Consider the following 21,274-nt stretch of genomic DNA (forward strand, 5'->3'; position numbering starts at 1 on the left):
GAATTCATATACTGAGTATCCAGAAAATACATGTAAATTAATTTACACGTACATTTAACAGTTCATATGTAATTAATCCATTTAAATAATACAAACTGGGAGCTGCTATAGACCAAAACCCCAGAGTGGGATCAGGTGCCATGGAAAAGAAAGCATACCCTTGTGTATAAGTGCTTGCAAAAGATTTCTTCTTTTTTTACCGGTGCTGGTTGACATTGTTAGAAAGCCTTCAAAGAAAATGTTCATTTACTGATAATTATTCAAAAATTAAGATATGATTATAAGAATGATTAAATAAAGTTTATTTCAAAAGTATTATATATCTAAAAATTATTAAATTTAATTTTTTCCTACTTATGAACATTAATTCATATTTTAATTTTAAAAATATTATTTTTAATGCCACAACAATTTTATTTCTTGTTCGTCGGATATTTGATGAAAAAAATTACGAGCGGGCAAGCGGTTAAATAATAATATTATTACTCTTTTGTAAGCATTATTTGAGCGGTCAATTATTTTTTTTTTTTGATTTGAAGAGTAATCAGATTAAAATTTAAAAAATAGAGCGGAAATGGAATAGAAAAAAGCACAGAATTCCCATGGTGCGGGAAATTTAAAGAAATATTATTTACATAGTTTTGTTCAAATACGAGCGCGCGGGTCCGACGAACAAGAATTTTAATTGGTGTAGCCTAAAAGAAAAATGAATGAAAATATTTATATGCTTATGCATGTCAAAAATAGTCGTTTAATTTTTGCTTCATGTGATACATTTAACAAATAATTTTTTTTTCACATTGCAAGAACTTATACACGTTGATCTCTCCATCTCTCTCTCTCTGAGGCTCTCTCTTTATTTCGTTATTATCTCAAACTCAGAGAAAAATACTATATATAAAATAATCTACATTTAAAAAGTTAGGGTGCTCCAGACAAGTGACTCAGATGACCTTAAATTAAAACTGGGATGAGTGTATATGTTGAATCGGATTTATATTTGGTTAACCGCGCGAAATTGAGTTTTGAGCCAATCCCTCTTCAGCTGCTACTGTTTTGAGGTGCCCAATTAAATCAGTGCATACCATTCACTGCGGCATTGTAAGAATGGGACCAACATGTCGGATGTAAGCTGTGTTGTGACAGAGGGCAGAGTGAAATATCGAGAGGGGAAAAAGGTAAACATTGCTGTCATAGTTTTATTTTGCGAATTTGTTAGTTTTTTTTTGTTAATGAAAGTTTATGTTCTTTTAGTGGAAACGGCGCTGGTGTATATTGAGAAAACCTTCTCCCGTAGCTGGTGAGTAAACTTTTTGTTTAGTTTTTTAAGGGGTAATGTCAACACTATATAGTTTATCAGGGAATACAGCATATACTTTCAATTAACAAATTTCTTATTTTAACTAAGCGTTTAATTATCTGTGACATTAAATTCTGAAAAGTGCACATTCTTTACTAATAAAGAAATGTGTGTAAATGTGTAACATCCTAGTTTGAGTTTGTCCCTAGAAATCGGAAATTTTGGAACTCAGTTGGAGGTTTTAGATGCCACGGAAACACATTGATTTTTGACACACTCCTGAAAAAGATAATCTTTTAGTCATGTTGGTTCAGGAAATAGAGACTGGGTTAGACTAACCCAACACAGTTATAATTCAAAACATGTGGAATGAGTAAACAAAGCTCAAGTCATCCAAAAATCTTTTATCTGTCACTTCTTCATGAAGGGCCCACCATTGATGTTTTTTTTTATTTTATGTGTCTTACATTTTTTTTAATTCATTGATTTTCTTTCCTGTTTTTATTTTTAATTTGTAAATTTAATATTGAATATTGAATATTTTTGTGCACACTCGTATATAATAGCATGGTAATTAATGTGACAGAACCCAAGTTTCTTTTTCTCATGAAAAGGACAAATACTAATTTTTAATATGAGAGAGACAGGAAATTCCTTTATAAGTTAATGCATCTGTTTTAATACCACAACAAAATTAATTCTGCTACTTGGTATTGGTCATAAAACATTATCAGTAACAGACACACTGTCCTGTCTCAAGTGTGTTCGGAACTGATTGCGGAAATTATAACAGACATTTCAGTTGCAAAAATAATGAAATTCTTGTAGGGGTTTTAAAGCAAATTAAAAGATTTACTTCAAATGGTTTTATTTTTATTTTCTAAATCCAAGAGGATGGAGTTTTCTTCATCACTCTTTGTAATTGGTTGAAAAATACTGCTTTTTTCCCGGAAATATTCTGCATCTTTGTAATTTGAAGTAGGGAAAAAAAGTCGGCAAAGACTGCTAGGTAATCTGGGTTAACGCTTTTTGTTTGCAAACATTTTGAAGAAAAGCAGGAACTGGAAGTCTTCAAATTTCGACACAAGTCTAGGACTTGGTTTCGCACAGAGCCCCTGTTCTAATTATGCCACAAACAACGAGAACAGCTGTTTCACAATCTTGTTTGAAATATTCCCCTTCCCCCACTTTTTATGTATACAAGAGAATATTTTTGGATAACAGGATGATACACAAGAGAATGCTTTCAAATTCTTTGTAGTTTCAGTAGTAGATGTATTGAAAGAAAGGCAAAAAAATCTTTGTTTTAAAAGGATAGAAATCATAATTTTAAGCACTTGACTTTCTTTTAGTTTGATCCACTAGGTAGCTCTTAAACCATTCAAGTTTCCATCTTTTCATTTTTTTAAAATAAGATATTTCTTCTAGTCAATAAGCTTTTTACCACAAAATTCTATTACGCCACTTATATAATTATTTATTAAATCATTAGAGAAATGAAATAAACAGAGGACAATCACTTTTTTGGACGAGAAGGCACTACTGAAAAACGTTTTATGTTTATTTTAACATTCAGAAAAGGAGTTTGATTGATGAATTTTCCTTACTAAGATATAGATGTTTGCCAAGATGAAATTGAATTTGTCAACAAATCGAAAATACTGAATTTCAGAAAACTTTTAAATTTATACACACCTGTACATCCTTTAATGATTTGTATGCATGATAAACTTGGGTGGTTCTGTGGTAAAATAATTGCATGCATTCACAAATTTTAGTATTAAAAGCTGAAAATGTCTCTGCTAATTTTGGGATAAATGCTGCCTGCCAGTTGTAGTTTGGACTGACTGGATTTCAAAGATCAAACATTAATTTATCATATTTTTTTAATGGAATTATATATTTACTTTGGTGAGGAAGATTAACTGAAGTGCATTTTCCATTTAAGTAATATTAATGTTGAATACAGAAAGGGTCATGAAACCATCCTGTCCCATTATCAACATTTTATTTCTCAATTTCTTCACACATCAGTACCCAAAATATTTTTTTCAAAACTGCTGTGAATTGTCCAAATCATTTTTTAGGTCGTTATATTCTAAATTTATTGATAGGAATTTAAAACATTTGAGACTTAAACACTAACATGAGATGGATGAAGAAATCAGTTGGATGAACAGGTCTTGAAAGATGTTTAGTATACATAATTGATACAGAATTGAAACTGTTTTGGTGACTGTGCTTAAATCTAAAATAGTAAATTATATACACAATGTATCACAGGGGCTCCTTTAATAATTTGTTACCCCTACTATAAAAATACACTTGGGAGGTTCTAAAAATAGGTAAATTAATACCACAAATTTTGACAGGAGTTCTATCTTTAAAAAAGCTGACTTTCGTTGCGGATCAAGTAGCTGATTTTGGAGATATAGATTCAATTTTAATATTCTTCAGACAACTGGATTTCAAAATCAACGCGTACCGTTAGTCATATAACAACCTCTTTTTATATTTGGAATTATATATTTCCATATGCGTCAATTGAAAGCAGCGCTCTGATTGTTTGCTTTCTGTAAACAAAAAATAAACTGTAAGGATTGACATGCTTCGTGAAGGATATTCAACATGTTTATATAGATAAATGTAACCAAATATAGTAAAATACGTAAAATGAAACCACACCTGTATTGTTCAATGCCATCACGACAGTTTGATTTTCCCTCCGTTTTGGTGCACAAAATTAAAGAGCTACTTTGTGTACGAGTTATCTACAGAAAGCAACCAATCAGAGCCCTGCATTCAAAAACGCCGGAAATTCATATGGTGACTGTCGCCAGATCCAAATATCGAGAAAAGAGGTTAGTTATATGACTAAGGATACGCGTTGATTAGAATTTGACTGAAGAATATTAAAATTGAATAGGATACTCCACTCACTCCTACATTCCGCAACGAAAGTTACAAGATAGAAAGTCCTGTCAAAATTTGTGAGAATTTCCTATTTTTAGATTCCTCCCTTGTGTATTTTTATAGTAGGGAAAGATGTTTATTAAAAATAAATAAACTGTTTTTCTGTGCTTAAACTAAAAAGTAAATTATATGGAATGATCAATCAAATATAAAAAAGCTGATAAACAAAAATGTTATGTCAAAATGTTGAATTGATAAGGTCACCATTGCACTCTTCAGTCTTGAAGATATTGGACAAAATTGGAAGTGAAATGTATGTGATTATAAATATATATAACCCCCCCCCCCAATGAACATTGTAATTATTGTGTAGTGTGTATATTCTAAAGAGTGGAAATTCAAATGTATTAACAGATGCAGCATGTTTAATCCCAGCATGTATTTTGATAGCCGAGTGTCCTATGCACTGGGATCCTGGTAGGATGTTTCATATTATTTCTATATGAATGAACTAATGATGGGAATATTTGTTATTTTTTGTAATATTCACACACTGATTATCTGCTGGCTTCCTGCTGATACATCAGCAAATGTTCTGTTAATTCTGATACAAGGGGACCCCCAGTAGTCATTTTCTACACTAGAGACAGCTAGAAAGATGAACTTTGGCTCCTAGAAGCTGCTTCTATTTATCTGGTAGTTCATTTTGAAGATAATGAAAATGATGTGACCTATATGTAACTGAAGTTTAGTGTGAAAGGCAAATTGTCAGAATAGCAGGATTCCAAAAATTACCCAAGTCAAGAATTTTTGTTTGGGTGTAGAGTCTTTATAGATTTAGAAAACATTTATGGCAGAAAAAAGTTGACTGTAGAGCTTTCTGTTTAGGGAGGACATATTGCTTAAGCTAGATTGTCTTTAAAAAATGTGATGTACATTCTGTATGAATCCAGAGTTTATAAAATGTTAAGAGTTTAATGGTTTGGGTGGAGTTGTGAAATTCAGAAACTGAGAAAAATTTAAGATGTAAAAAGTTTGGTGTTTATTGATATTATTGACGTATACAAGGTGATTAATGTAATATTTAATGTCAAAATTGCCTGGCTTTATTAGAAGGAGGCAGCTTAGGAAGAAAAGTATAAAAATGGTGTGAGGATGTTTTTTTCTCTGTCTGGAATTCATTATTGCTTGATGAGGTCTGGGGATTCTTTATCAAATAATTAATGTCAAAGTCTGTCTAAAAGAAAAAAAAATGTGTTACAGAAGTTGATGCAGCTTTGCTTAAATATGTAGCAGTATTGTATTAAGATTTGAATGAATATATGTTTACGTTAATCTTGGAGATTTCAAAAATTCTGAATCACAGTTTTCGTGACTGTGTAGTTAATTCACTTACAGATTCGCCCTTAATGCATCAATTATTGTAACCCTAATTTATTTCTTGTTTTTATTTAATTTGTTCTAAAATACATTGTTTCGATAATGAAAGTAAATAATTAATTTGTAGAGTGTTATCTGTGCTTTAATTTTCTTTAGCACGAAATAAGTTATAAAAAGGTATTTGGTGTCAGTTTCTCAGTTTTTCAAGTGCACTGGATATTTGTTGGATCAAACATGGTAAATGATTTTGGAATATTTAAGTATCATAATAAAACAATCTACGTGATCTATTAATAGCGTATGCCTTTAGTTGTTAAAAAACGGTTGCCATTGTCTTGTTTTTGCAACCCATCTTTCTTTTAGAAAGAAATAAGGTAATTAGAAGTCTTTTGTGCTCAGATCTCTAAAGTGAAAGCTTCGGAAATGAAGGAAGCCATGTAATATGTATGGGGCACTTCCTGTCTCGGAAATCATTTGTTTTGTATTAGCGTGGAACAGATGAGCAATGTTTTGTTATAAATCGGAACACTTTGGAATGTCTGTCATACTAAATGGATTCTATTTTTTTCCCCTATCTTGTCTTGTATGCAATGATATCATGGCTGAAATATGCAATTATTTTCCTTTATACTGCAGAAAGCAATAATCTTGTCTAAGGTGAATTTATTTAACACACGTACTCTACCTAGAGCAAGACTCCCAATTTCTTTTTATTATTTCGTCTTTGATTTAAGATACAATTTCTGCCTTTATTTTACTATAGATATAAAGGAATGTGTGCACATATTTCTTTTTATGATCTATACATATGTAATGTATCAAATGATGGATAGGGGCTGTTGAACACACATAAATTAGGTTGATGTTTAATCTTCTCCAGACAATGGGAGTTCTGTGAAAGCTTTATCAGTTATAAACCTGCTAAATATATGTCTTGTCAGAAACTTCTATTTCATTTTTTACCTAATTATGTAGACATTTATTTCAGCAATTTAAAGAATTTGGAGTTTATATGATAAACACATTTGTTTAATATTTCAGAAAAAAGTTCATTGTTAAATTGTCAAGGTTTATACTTCAGTAAGTGCATGATTATATTAGTAGGGGAATTATAACTAGATGTTATTAATGTATACAATTTGAAAGTTACAGAGTGTACATGCATTTCACATTTGATATTTTAACATTTGAAATGTTCACATCTAAAATACTTTTCTTTTAAATAATGTTTAAAGTATTTATTACAATTCATGCTACTAAAAATCACAGTAAATTAGTATACATCTACCATTTCAAAATATTTTCAACAATTCATTATTTGTCCGACATATACTGTAAACATTATTCTCAGAAAAAATTAAAGCTACGTACTTGTATATACACTTAGTCTGTCACAATTGTTTTTTGTGGAAATTTGTCAAAATATACTTAGGTTCTTTAAATACAAATAAAGCCAATCCAAGAAATCCTCATAATTTTCTTCCGGCTGATTAAACAAATATTGCGATTACTCAGAATTATGACCCCTTAGCTTGGAATAAAAGATGCAGTATGATCTTTAATTGGTTCCTGGAAAAAAAAAATGAGTATATTGATTCAGCACCAACATGATTCAGGAAAAACAATGAGACATGCTATCTCTACATACAATTTTTGATAGCCATTCCATTAATTTAAGACAGGCTTACTCACTGATTATTTTAGCTTTTGTAAATAGGTTTGGTATCTCTTGTATACCAGATAATGATTGCCAGGAGAATAGCTGATTAAGATGTCTGTTGATAAGCAGAGAAGGTCTATTATTGACAATGTTTTTGTCTGGTAGAAGATCGGCCCATATATACTGTACTACGTACTCTGTTAAGTATGCCATTTTGTCCCCTCCTTTGACGTGCCACACTTCTGGTTTTATTTAATTTTTTAGGCCTTTGGTGCAGGGTATTCGGGGTTCCTTTGGTCTCTGGAAAAATGTTCTCTTTTATATAGTGATAAAAATATTGAATTAGATTGACTAGAAGTTCAAATTATGAATGCAAAAAATCATACATGCATTTCACTATCTGCACTCATAGCCTGTACCTTTAAAATGTCAGGGCTGCACTCCAAAACTTTGTACTTGATTACTTTAAATTAATATGTTATTGAACAAAACATTGCCATATTTATTTAAAAGGCTCCAGGGTTTTCGATTGTCTATAATTGGGGTTGTTCAAGGTCCCCATTGGCAATTCAAAAAAGGTACCTTTTTTTCCCAAATGGTACTGAGTGAATGTGTAAATTTTTCCAGTAGTCATTTTTTTCCCCAAAATTGAAGAAAATGCAGTTTGATATATGAAAAGTTAAAATTGATAACTAAACTTGCTATTCATATTCTTAAATTTAGTTGAAAAACCCAGCTATATCATGATTTTAAAGTATGATGGTTATCCTTAAATTTCCTGATATGTTGCTATTTGTTCATTATATAGTCTTCATGTTTCTGGCTCTATTGCCATAAAGTGGCAAGCCTGGAAAGCATTCAGCATGCAGTTGTGTTTAAGCCCTTTGACCCTAACTAGCTGAGCAATGGGTACGTTTTAAGTGAAAACTTGAAGCAGTTGAAAAGAAAGAAAAAGAAATTGATTAAAATCTATATACCCCATTGAAATCCTACACCTTGGTAATGCTATACAGGTTTTCATTGTGTGTGATCATGCCAGTTTTTATTCTGCATAATTGTTCTTTTTATTATTTATCTAAAACTGTTCATATTGCATGTTGGTCTTGCAGAAACACTGCATTCGATTTTCTTTTATGCTGTAATATGTCGTCATAAGTTACGGTTTGGTGTACCCGAGTTTACATATGCTCCAGACCTGACAATAATTGTAGTGATTTATCATGAAGGCCCTTCAAAAAAAGAACCCAGCCAGGTACAATGTAAAGAAATGAACTGTTAAAACCTTTAAACTTCTTCATTGGAGATGTTTATGTTAACAACAAAGAAATGAGCTGGTACAATACCTTGTGTTGAAAGAGCCGCAAAACCAGAACAGGGGGAGAGAAAAAAATAAGGTGTAAAAGGGTGGCTTGCTGTGCTAGACAACTGCTTCTTAAGCATCAACAGGCACTCAGATCTATTTCTCTGAGCCCTGAGTTTGAGGCCAATTAAACCACACAGACTAGTTACAGGATACTTTTTTAAGTTTTCCAGATGTTCTCCGTTTTTAATATTTGAGAGAGCATCTCATCTTTTTGAAGGCAGATTTTCTGACCAAGTTTAAGTGGGTCATGATTTTTGTAAGCGAGAGATCTTTCCCTTGATTTAAGTTTTTATCTATCTTCATTTAAAAAAGCTTATGAGTCACATTAAGAGATTTCATTCTAGTAGGAGATGAAGATTATCTGATGGTTTCGGCTTCCTTTAATTGATATGCAAGAAGTTTTGTTAGTTGAATTCTGCTTTTGATGTCCAAAGACTAATGGGACATGCAGGAGGTCAAGCGAGCTAATAGGCTGTCTTAAGATGGTTTATCTTTTGCTAAGTGATTATGGGAAAACAGCAATTATCTAATTGTTTTTCCGCATAGGTACATGTGCTTGAAGTGCACTCTGAAATACATCTGGATAACAACTTTTTTCCTCAACTTGGGAGGATAAAATTAAGTTTTCAATTCTTTTCATGCATTTTGTAAAAGAATAATTTTTATACAAAAGTAGAAATCTCATTGCTTGTAAATAAATTGTTTGTGATTATTATGAGGTATGATTTATCAAGATAAAGTTGACATTGTTTGTTCAACTCCTTTTTGAAAGATGTATAATAATTACTATAAATACAAAATATATTAAAAATGAAATTTGGGTCCATTTAGAGCTTTTTTGAAAGGTTAATTGTTTACATTTAAGATGCCAAAGACTTCTTATAGAGAAAAATTAGCATTGACTCTGGCTTACTTCACCTATAGCTATTAATGTTCTATAGTGTGTCTGAATCATCCAAAATCAACCAAAGGAAAAAAAAAGAACACACTATGACAAACATTAACTGATTCATGATTTCTTTCTCCCACTTAAACTTGTTTTTTATCTGTTAAAAAACAACAAATTTTCGCCTCAAACACAAACAGGATAAATTTCAGACACACAAAAAAACAAAGAAACATGATGTTTCTACACACAAAAGACGTGACTCGACACACACAAATCACTAAATCTGTAACCCAGTGTTGATTTTGTCTTTCAGATCAGCTCAATGTACAGCTATTTAAGGTGGATGTTAAGGATGTCCATAAACGACAGCCCAAGACGAACTTTAATCTGGAGGGGTTTTTTGGTGTGGAGACAGGGTTCAGCTACGACAAGGAGACCAATGTCTTAGCCATCATCTGTCAGAAACAAATCACACTCTTCTCTTTTGAAAACAGGGATAATCTGATACAGTTCGAGATCAAGATCAGAAGAAGTCTTGGGGAAGGTATCAAAAGTTTTAAATTTCTATTATCCATTATCTAAAATAAAACTCATTTAAAAAAAATTGATTTGAAAGTAAATTTATCTTTTAAATTTAAAACCTCGTGTTATTTGTGTCTTAGCATCTTTGCTGAATTTAACAGTTTAAAATTTTTTTTATTAATAAGATTGAAAGTTTTGTTCATATTTGCAAAGAGCAGTATCATAAAATAAAGGATGTCAAGTGTTTCTAAAGATGTCTTTTGTGGTTCTTAGAAATATTACTCACAGGAAACACAACAGAAAGTGACAGATTAACTGTTCACACAATAGCAAGTGACCTTGTGATGGTGTAGCCTCTGTACTTTTCTTTAAGTGCAGAGTCACTCGGGGAGAAATCTTAAAAGCAAATAGAATTGGAGATTCATTCACAAAAATAACAGGATGTTTCTTATGTGAAAGATTAGAAATGGCATATAGGGTCTGTTTATATCAAATAAATTAAGTGTTTTTCCTTCTTTAAAAGTATGACATATCGTTAGACTCAAAAAGTGCACAGCTAAATTTGTTTTATGAATTGAAAAACATCCTCGATTACGTTATTGAATAAAAAGTGCAGTCAATCTATTGGTCGTAACATGCCATATAAAATCTAGTGCACTGAGGTTGCACATCGTCAGTTCTATGTAGAAAAAGCTGAGACTGCATGTCTGTAATAATTTATGAGTCAAGGTATCAAGGCAAGTTTTTATATAAATTTTATGTAGGGAAGCTCTCTTTGAAAGTTTTTTACATGTATGATTAAGACTTCTCTTTCAACATTCAATATTATACCCTGTATAAACATTCTTTTGTTTCATCATTGTAAATCATTTGGGAGAAATTTTTTATTTTTCATTGCTTGAGGGATGGAAATTTCATCATATTCTGCTTTGATTTTGCAGAGGACCAATTCAAGGTACAAGTTACTAATGTCCCTAACAACAGTAAGCTCCCTTTGGATGATCTCCGAATGCACATTCATGGCCAGAAGTTCTGCTTGACAAACGGAATCCCTCCAAAAGTCCTGGCTGCCTGGCAGATCTCCGATTTAAGACGATTTGGGGTCGTGGATAAAAAGTTCATCTTCGAAGGAGGATCTAACTGTGGAAAAGGTTGGAGAAAAAGATTTGTATTTCTTTAAACATGTAGATAAGTACGTAATTTCTATGTGCTTGTGCCAGATACATGGGTTAGTAGTGGTATTTTTTGATTGATTTACACTTCTTGAGTTGACATATTAACTTTACTGATGCATTTTATGGCCTCAGATTTAAACTTTTGAAGGTTCTTTTCTTGTATATTTTTCAACATGATTTTTTTCAGAGATAAAAATTGTATTTTTTAAAATTTATTAATAATTTGTTACAGGGGGAGGAGTTCATGCAATCTCCTCAGAACAGGCTGAACTGATTAATGAAATTGTCAGCTTAGCGAGCCTGGGAAAGACTGCAAGCTGTAGGAAATTCATTATAAGAAGTACGTGTTTATATTTGATGCCTTTCTAATTTTTGATGAAAAATACATTTTTATAAAAATATTTATATTGTGGGCATAATCTGAAAGATGTTTTTATAATGCTGGTGTTTTCTGTAAGATTTCACAGATTTTACTTCAAGTTGAAAATTTTATTTTTATTGAACTGTTGAAAAAAAGTGTTCAGTTACATAACTTAAAATTGCCAATGCCATACTTGAGGGACTAGTACAAATCAAAGAAAATAACATATTAAAGAAAAAGAGGTTTTTTTTTCTATAAATGAATGCACATAATAATTAAGATCAATCTTATTTTTCCCTCTGTAGGATCTCAACTGTATGACTACCATTTGGATCCAGTCAGCAGTTCTTTTAATGATAATAGCCAGTTCAGGGACTTTCAGAGCTGGACAACTGCTGGGGAACAATTGTACCTGGAAGATAAGAGGTCCAAGCGCCACTCTCTTAGTTTTACTGATTTCTCTCATGCATCTGCTTACAACGAAAAGCTCCTGAAATACAAAACTGAACTAGAGTTGGAGAAAAGGAAATACCTCAAATACTTCCTGTACGATGTACCTCCTAGCCGTGTAAGGAAAGTGGACAATTGTAGTCTTTATCTCAATACCAAACATTTTCAACAGCCCGACCATTTCTCATCTCAAAACTCTCAGGAAGTTAAAAATGTCTCAAATATCTTGTCTCATAAACTCAGCAAAGAATGTGTAGACAACAGAATTGAACAGTGGATCGAGGCCGAGGCCTGTATGAGCTCTGCTAGTGGACCGAGTTCTGAATCTCAGATGAGTATATCCTCGGGAGACAATTCGGTGTCCACTCTGGGACAGATGGTGAAAGTGTCGGCCAGTGCCCCCTCCCTCTGTGGCTATGGTGTTTATAGCTGTAATGGCGAGAACAGTAAGTCATTGTCTGTCACCTCAGTGCCATCTAGAATTGAGGAGGAGTCAGAGAGTTGTAGGCGGCTAGAGCTGGAAAATCTACAGAAATCTGAGCAAGAGCTGCAAAGGGAGATAAGCCTTCTAGAGGAAATCATGAAGGTACATGTATTAAGGGCTATTCCAGAAAAAAATGTATGGGAGGGTTGGAAGGCACTTCATGTATTTTTGTATGGGTAATGGGGACTGGAGCAATTAAACTTGCATGGGTGGTTGTCCTCATCCATTATATTTTTAGATGGGTGGTTGCACTTTTTTTATTTAAAAAAAAAACTCTCGTCCTAAAAATGTGTTTAACATTTGACCCATTATTACAATTAATTCATTTAAAATGAATTAAAAATTATATATTTCAGAAACGATAACCTGTAGTTGTTAGGTGGGATTTAGACTTGGTATTTTTCACATTTCCACTAAATAGATAATGCCCTACATAACTTAAATGTGCCCCCTCCCCAACCCCTCCAAAAAAAAAGAAAAGAAAAAAAACCCAGAATTTTTTGTTGTGAAGAAGGTATAAACAGGGACCTATATACAAAGTATACTTAGAATATACATGATATAGGTCCCTGGTATAAACAACATAAGGATAGGCTATAATTCACAATATATATTTTAATTATCATAGGAATATTATTTCTACTAGTAAATGTTAACATGTATTAGTTTTACTCAAACTTTACAGATTACAAAGTCAAGCATCAGAACAGATAAATACAAATCATTATTTATAGGGCTTTCAGTGGTATGTATGACAGACCTGAAGGGGTACATTTTTTAACCTATAGGCTATAGCAGCAACCCTGTGATCTGTTTAAAAAAAGAACTTTGGACTTGAACTAAAAAATTTTAGTTGATTGTATAGTCTTAAAAAGCTTTTGCTTCTGTTAAAATTTATTTGCATAAAAATATCTTTCTAAATTCTTTTCAAAAAGATTAAATCATTTTCAAAGTAATGAAAAAAAGAATTTTTTGTGCATATTTAGATTTTCATCATATTTATTAAGTTTTCTCTTTTTTAACAAGGCTCTGGTTTGGATAGATCCCAAAAGCTAACACTCAATTCAAATCGTGTGAAGTGCAAATGCTAGAAAAAAGTACTGGTACATAAAATTTTATTTTTATATATAGATAACTTGAACACAACTCTTAAAAAAATATTTTAAATTTAGATGAGTGGTTGTATTAAAATCATTTTTATTTTGATGGGCAGTGGGGGAGAAAGCAATTAAAAATGTATTGGTGGGGTAGAAATAAAATTGCCTTCCAAACCCCCCCCCTACATTTTTTTTCTGGAATAGCCCTAAGCTTATTAAAAGAAATTGCATGTTGTAGAAGCAAGTAATGTGTTTGATTTCAAATGTAACCTCAATTGTATAAAGCATTTTCACTGTATGCTTAAAATATTAATTGTATATATTCTTTATACTATATTTGCAATTTTAAAATGCAAGTACAAATCATATTTAAACCTGAAATTACAAACTTAGAACTATTAATTTTCTGCATAATATGCATTTTGAATTAATTATTTGGACTTTCATCATTGATGTCAATCTATACATTTCTTTCATTTAAGAGAAATAATGCAAGTTGTTGAAACATCAGTTGAAAAATTCAATAATATTATGCATTATCACAGCATTTTAAATTTAATTTGACAATAATTTTAACAATATTTCATTCCAGGGTGTAAAAGAAAAGCCTACAGAGAAAAAACAGGAATCCCTGAAAGAAAAACCACCACCTTTACCCAGGAAAAAATCTAAAAATAACCGCCGTGCCACCCTTAGTCCCCGACATGATCGCTACTCCACAATAAGTTCTCAGGGTAGCATTTCTGGTTATTCAGACAGTGTTTTGTTGAGTCCCAATCTGGTGTCAAGGTTACGCAAAATACCCTCTCATTCCAAAATGTCTGCTCCGCTTCCTTACGTCAATTTGGACAAGTATGATGGTGGTGTACAGGTGGATAAATGTCATGTGTATGTTAGGAATCAGTCAGATGATGACACCTGCAGTATCATCTCTCAGAGAAGTTACGAAAGTGAATCAAAATCTCCAAAAGATCGAATGAGTGCAAAAGCTAAGATGGGTTATGGGAAAAGGACTGATAGAGAATCTCAGAAACTTCCTATTGATCTCCCTGAATCAAACTATGCAAACACAGAATGCATTTACGCAAATGATTATGCTGCCATAGAAGCCTCTCGACAACCGCCAGCACTGCCTCCAAAAGGACCAGCTCTTCTGAGTAAGAGTAGACCCCTTTGTCCACCTCCTGTCCCTCCAGGCAGACACAGAGCTCATTTGAATAAAAGAAATAAGTATTCCTCACAATATTCAAGTCCACGACAAGGTATCAACCCAGTGATGAATCCAAAAAGAGAGCAAAATTATTTCTTGATGGCTGGAGTTGATTCATCACCTAGCAGCAGAAGACGATCTGAAATTGGGCTCCATACACCAAGAGGAAGTTCATCAGAGCTGTCCGATTATAAGGATGGGCCACTGAAAGTGAGGCTTCCTAAACGTTCTCCTTCTGCAGCTGGGAAGGAAAATCTAAACCCTGATGATACTTGTGGTTACATGGATATGAGCGGAATGTTCGAAGATGAAAGGGTGACAATGAAATCCAAAGATGAGGTCGAATCTTCTACATCCTCTCCTCAGAAAGTGTACACAAGATCCAGTAGTGCTTCCTCTATCTCTGAAAATATCTTCTTCAGACCAGTGTTTCAGCATTCACTCAGTTTAACTGACACTCCAAACACACCAGTCAGAGAAGAAAACTATTTACTTATGCATCATCTCACTAGTCCAAAGAAATCTGTGCTCGAAAACCTACAGTCCCTGCAAAGTTATGTTAGCAATACCAAGGCAGTAAGAGACTCTGTTATTGAGGGTGATGACCCATCAGCTTCACCAAAAATCTCCAGACGCAATTCTGAAGAAGAAGCATCAAAACAAAATACATCTTCTGAAAATGCCAAAGAAATCTTGAAGGGGAAGTCTTCTTTGCCTTTCCCAAACTTGATCAACTTCCAGAAACACAATATTCTAACAAGTTCTGAGGATGTTCATAAAAGTGCCAGTGCAACATCAGTGCAATCTGTTAATAGTGACAAAAGTACTGAAAATTCAGGAAAAAGTCCTGGATTTCTGACAAGATTGATCAGAAGAAATTCAGGGAACAGGAAAAGTATGTCTCAGAGTCAAGAAAATCTTTTGAACTCAAGTTCAAGTGAAAGTTGCCTAGACAAAACTCTAAGCAACATTTATGGAAGCAGAGACAATGCAAATGGGAAGGACATTTCAACATCAAGTGTAGCTTCAACAAACAGTAGCAGTGGTGGCCAAAGTCAGTCTGAAATGCTGGAAAGAAGACGTTCCTCCAGCTTTCCAAACAGATCTAGTTTTATGGAGATGAATGCTTCCAAAGACAATTTTCATCAAACCTCACAAGATTCATTTAACTCTAATGGGACCACTGATGAACACAGTCAATTGATTGGACCACAGCAATCAGAACAGACAAAGGACACAGACAGTTGTGAATCCAGTTCCACCAATAGAACTGGGTACACAGGGCCTTGTGATGGACAGACAGATTCAGAGGATTCAGCATCAAAAAGTAAATCAGAAGGAAAATGTCTGTCTCCAAAATCTTTTCAAAAGTTTCGCAAAACACAGGAGATGGGAATTTTCACAGTGTTAAGAGTGGATGAACCTTCATATAAAATGCCACTTTGTCAGACTTCTAGCAAAACAGATGATGAAAAACTTATTGACCTCATGAAATATTCGAAGGTGAAGGACTACTATGGAGACACAGATTCTGAAAAAACTAATTCATTGAAATCTGATGACTTTAAGCTGAATATGTGTCCCAAAAAAGCTTTTTCACCATACGAAGAAGCAGCAGCCATTGCAAAGTATGTAGCTTCATTACCACCATTTATACCTCCGAAGCAAAAGAGCTACCCTTGTTCTGCATTGTCTCCTGTTTTGGAAAGTGCACCTTCTCTTGGGAAAGAGGAAGTCTTGAAAGAAGATAATACTTTAGACAATAAGAGTATTTCCTCATTCAGATCTGAGCACAGCTATGCTATGATTGCTCCCAGTGACCAAGATGATGCTAAACCTGGTGAAAAAGTAGAAGAATCAATATGGGTGCCAAGACAAGGTATTTCAATTTTATCTATAACTCGTAACTTTTTATAATTTTATTCTGGTATTATTAGGGCCCCGCAAGGATTTGCGGGTGCCCTATAGTAATCACTCTGTCCGTCCGTCTGTCTGTCTAGCTGTCTGTCTGTCCGTCTGTCACTCTTCCGTCCACAAATTTTCTGTTTTTTTCTAATAACTTTTTTTATGGTTGCCCAATCAAGTTCAAATTTGGTATGGTAGTTCAGTAGGCAGAAATACATATTTTGATGCTAAGTTTGGTTCTCTATGTCTTCTGGTTTGGAGCTGGGGTGGTTGGGTAGATTCCTTAACTATGCATAAGAATGAATGGGCAACTTTTTTTATGGCTGCCCTATCAAGTACAAATTTGGTATGATAGTTCAGTAGGCAGAAATACATATTTTGATGCTCTATGTCCCCTGGTTTGGAGCTGGGGTGGTGGGGTAGATTCCTTAACTTTATATACAAAAGCATTGGCAAAGAGAGATAACTGCTGAAGATGTTCCTATTGTAAAACTGAATGCTGCTATTGGGATTAATTAGCTTTCCTCCTGAAGAAAATCCAGAGCATTATCTTTATCTGTCAAATAGAGATGAATTACCACCTCTGTCTGCAAATGAAGTTTGTTTTTAAGTTAAGTCAATTTGGAATGCTATGAACACTCTGAAATGTGGATTTAAATATTATAATTTTTTATAATTTATATTTGTTAAATAGTTATGATTTCATTGAATTCTAATAACAAGAAATAGATTAAAGAAGATTTTTTTAACCATCTTTTGATTTACTTTTTTCACTTTATGTTAATTCAAGCATATTATTAATTTTTAGAATAGTTGTATAAAAACCCCATTCTATCATTAATACTGAAAAAGTTCTTATTGTACTTTAGAAGAAAATGAGGAGAGAGGTACAATTAATCCCTTGGGATAGCCAGCTGCAGAAAATTTAGTAGGCTTTTCTTTATTCTGTCACTTTAAGATTAATGAAAACCTTTGTCTGCAACTGCTGTTTGTTTGAAGTTAAGGTCAAGCCTTCATGTTATTTGCATTCATTCAAGGCTGGTATTTTATATAACACAAATTCTTCATAATAATTTACTGCCTAATGTAAGTACAAGGATATTATTTTCAGGTTTTTGAATATTCAGGAATTATCTTGAAATTTTAAGAATACAGTTGCTGTTGCTGTTGCTTATTCTTCGTACATTTTTTAATCATTCCGTAAGCTGCACCCTATTAATTCTACCCCATGGCGGGGCCCTTGCTGACTGGTCAGTTTTCTAGTTTATGTTCTGTTATTTGTTTCATTCAACGTATCTGAAAGTTTTGGGATCCATTGGATGTTGATGAATAGCTATTTACATTTATGTTGGTAAATTCGAATTGTAGCAGTGAAGGAAAGATCACCTGCATCTGTAAGCAGCACTGTGGAGGACCAGGAATCTAAGTCAACAGCAGTAGTTGTAGAGTTGGACCATGACAGCCCCTCTGATGATGAAATTTCTCTGTCTTCTTCCTACTCGGACAGTGTTAGCAGTGAAAGTGCATTACGGAACAGTGCAGCCTACACTTACATGAGACCAAGAGCAGGCAATTGCTACGTAGTTCTGGAGAGGAAGCGGCCACTAAATGAAAGTCTCAGTTCTAGTCCCTCACAAACTCCCAATTCTCCCTCTGTGAATTCCAGCGTGTTTACTTTTGATCAAGTGTCCCAGTTCAGCTCTTTCAGCAGGGAAAGAGATTCTCCCAATTTACCAAAGTTTTCTCGTTCAGAGAGTATGCACTCAAAATTTTCAGAAAGAACTAGTTCTCACAAAATGTCCTACATGAACATTGACCTGACACCACCTTCATCGCCTCCATTTTCCCAGTCACTTTCTCTTCCAGCAGAGCAACTGGAACGTCAGTTAAATTATGCCGAGATTGACCTCCGAGAGAAGCCCACACGTAAAAGCAGAAAGTCTTCCCAAAAGTCCCTCAAAATGCAGAAGTCTACTTCCATTGAATATGCCATGATTGACATGCAAGCCACCATTGCCATTCAAAGAGCTGGTCAAGAGCACAAGATGTCCCGTGTGGACAGCTTGAAAAGATGTGACCAGAAACTGTCTTTGTCCATCCCAGAACAGGGGACAGACACCGAAGATGTTCCAGAACCATCCCCCTCCAGCACCAAAGATGAAACAGTCTCAAAGGAAGAGAGTACCTTCCTTACAACACACAAATACGTCAATGTTCCACCGCCAAAGGAAGAGAAAGTTGAAGAGGAGGAAAAGGATGAACATGATGATCTTCCAGAGAAAATTCTGCTGCCAATCAGAGAGAACCAGGACACGTCTAGTAGTGAGAGTGAGGCTGAGGAAGACTCAGATTCCTCCGATGGTGAAGTCATCATCTATGAGTAGAAGATGATGGAATGATAAGAATTATTTATTCTTTATATTTTTTACCAGATGCAAGTAGGCTGTGCCAAAAAATTTTGTCATAAAAGAGATATGCACCAATATGTTGGACATGAAAGAAAGTGTCCTATTGATTTGTTGATCATGATTATTCTGATTAATGGATTTTCATAATGTATATTTTTTGTTTTGAAAATAAGGATATTTTCAATTGAATAAAATACAGATTTTTTTCAATATTTTTGAAGCTTTTCAGAAGTCTTCCAAATGATTTCTTTGTATATTGAGTAATATAAAGATTCAGAGTTTAGACCAGCGAAAGCATGTTACTTAAGTTATTTGTAGACCAAAACCATTGATAGAAGAGCTGCTGTTCTTTGAATAACCATTTATGCAAACAAACCACAATCTGAACAAATGACATGACCACTGGGCTGGTATTTTATACATACTTTGAATATTTTTCCTAGTGCTTTAACTGTAGGAACATGATGAAAAAAATATCTTTTTAATTTACAATGACAAATTGATTTTGTAGTTTTGTTTTTCATGTATATTTTTTAGAAGAACATTATAACATCATCAAAAATGTTGAGGTTGAAGTATTTTTAAGGTTGTATTTCCTTATATTTCTAAGGGACTAGATTGCCAAATAGATTATACACAGCTGCCAAAATATTTTCCTTACTTTGTGTGTGATTGTTGTTTAGTATTTTGTTATTGTTGTGGACCATAGAAAAAGGACTTCATTTAATATTTAATGGTTGTATTAAAAGAGGCATAATGTGTGGAACATTTTTTTTCAAGGTGCTATTTATTCCATAAAAATCATCCAAATATGCCCTCATTTTGCAGGGATCTTTTAAAGCATGTGTCATTAATTTTCTGTTGTTGCATGATAGAACTAGTGGTCATTCAATATTTTCATGTGTAGTTATCATGTGGTCTTTTTCAGCTGTTAACAAAAACATGGAATTTTCTTACTTCAATATCTAAAAAGTAGTGCATGAAACAATACCTCAAACTGACTGCTGAGTAAAAACTTGAAGCTATGCAACACTTAATGCTGTTTTAAATCCTGAATTGGTAGATCAAGTGAGCTTTTCTGATCAGAGTTCTTTGACTTCTATATGTCTGTACATGTTTATTACTGAAATATTTCATTTTCTCCAACTATTTCAATCAATCTGCAAATTTTAATTATTTTTTCATAACCATTCAGTGGACTTCTCTAATACAACGAAGAAAAATTTTGAAAGTTGTTTGGCATTAAATGCAATGAGTATTTTTATAGCTTTATATTTTTATACAATTTATACATGCACAGGGTCAGTATTTTTGTAACTTTGATGTGCTTTCACAGAATTTTTTTTACTTGCACTTACACAGTATCATCATATGTTTATTTTCATATACATGTATTTTTGATGATAATTTTTTTAACGACATTTAAATTTATGTTAAATAAACAGTTGGATGTAAATTGAAGAGAAAAATCTTTAAAAAGCTGTAAAAGGAAAACTATCTGTGCTTTAAGATAAAACAATTTTTTGTTAAGGATATTTCGTTGTACTTTTTCTTACATCCTGTTTTGATGAATTTTGCCTATTCAAATAATTGAAATTTAGACTGTACATATATTTTGACAGCAAGATTTTATCTTGGGATTTTGTTTTCGACCAAGAAACCTTGCTATCAGTGATGACATTAGCAAAAAAGTACAGTAGCTATTTATTGCAGAACTTTCTGCATTGATTGATTCCACCAGTTTCTCAATATATATATATATATATATATATATATATATATATATATATATTATAAAACACTAAAATGTTTATATACTATATACCTTTATCATAGATTCATAAAGTACCAGGATTTTGGACCTCCTGATTCCAAAAAAGCATGTGAACTTTATCTTACACCTTTATAAGGCCATCCATTGCATTTATTTTGTGTTTACCACACCTCTTTCTTGATCAGCTTTGTCAAGCATTTTTATTATAACTCTTTGTAGAAAGTATCACAATAACTGTCACAATTACCTGCATAGATGTTCATTTTCTAGATGTACAGTGAAAGCTGGCTAATCTGACATGCACTGGGATACAAATTTTGTGATATAGGGAGAGTGTCTAATTACAAATTGTAGTGCAAAAGGTACAGTGGAATGGAAAAAAA

General features: G+C 33.1%; 1 protein-coding gene across 1 annotated transcript; it reads left to right on the forward strand.

Annotated features, from left to right (window-relative positions):
- Positions 1–1,049: 1,049 nt before the first annotated feature.
- Positions 1,050–20,879, forward strand: LOC134266347 (uncharacterized). The gene is made up of 8 exons (XM_062748595.1): positions 1,050–1,178; positions 1,255–1,300; positions 9,819–10,049; positions 10,969–11,178; positions 11,435–11,542; positions 11,869–12,599; positions 14,187–16,683; positions 18,078–20,879. The coding sequence occupies exons 1-8, from the start codon at positions 1,119–1,121 to the stop codon at positions 19,091–19,093; spliced, it is 4,899 nt and encodes a 1,632-aa protein (XP_062604579.1). The 5' UTR covers positions 1,050–1,118; the 3' UTR covers positions 19,094–20,879.
- Positions 20,880–21,274: the final 395 nt, after the last annotated feature.

The sequence above is a fragment of the Saccostrea cucullata genome, unplaced genomic scaffold, assembly GCF_032062105.1.
Source record: "Saccostrea cucullata isolate Sc308-1 unplaced genomic scaffold, CSIRO_AGI_Scuc_v1 ctg914, whole genome shotgun sequence".
Taxonomy (NCBI): domain Eukaryota; kingdom Metazoa; phylum Mollusca; class Bivalvia; order Ostreida; family Ostreidae; genus Saccostrea; species Saccostrea cuccullata.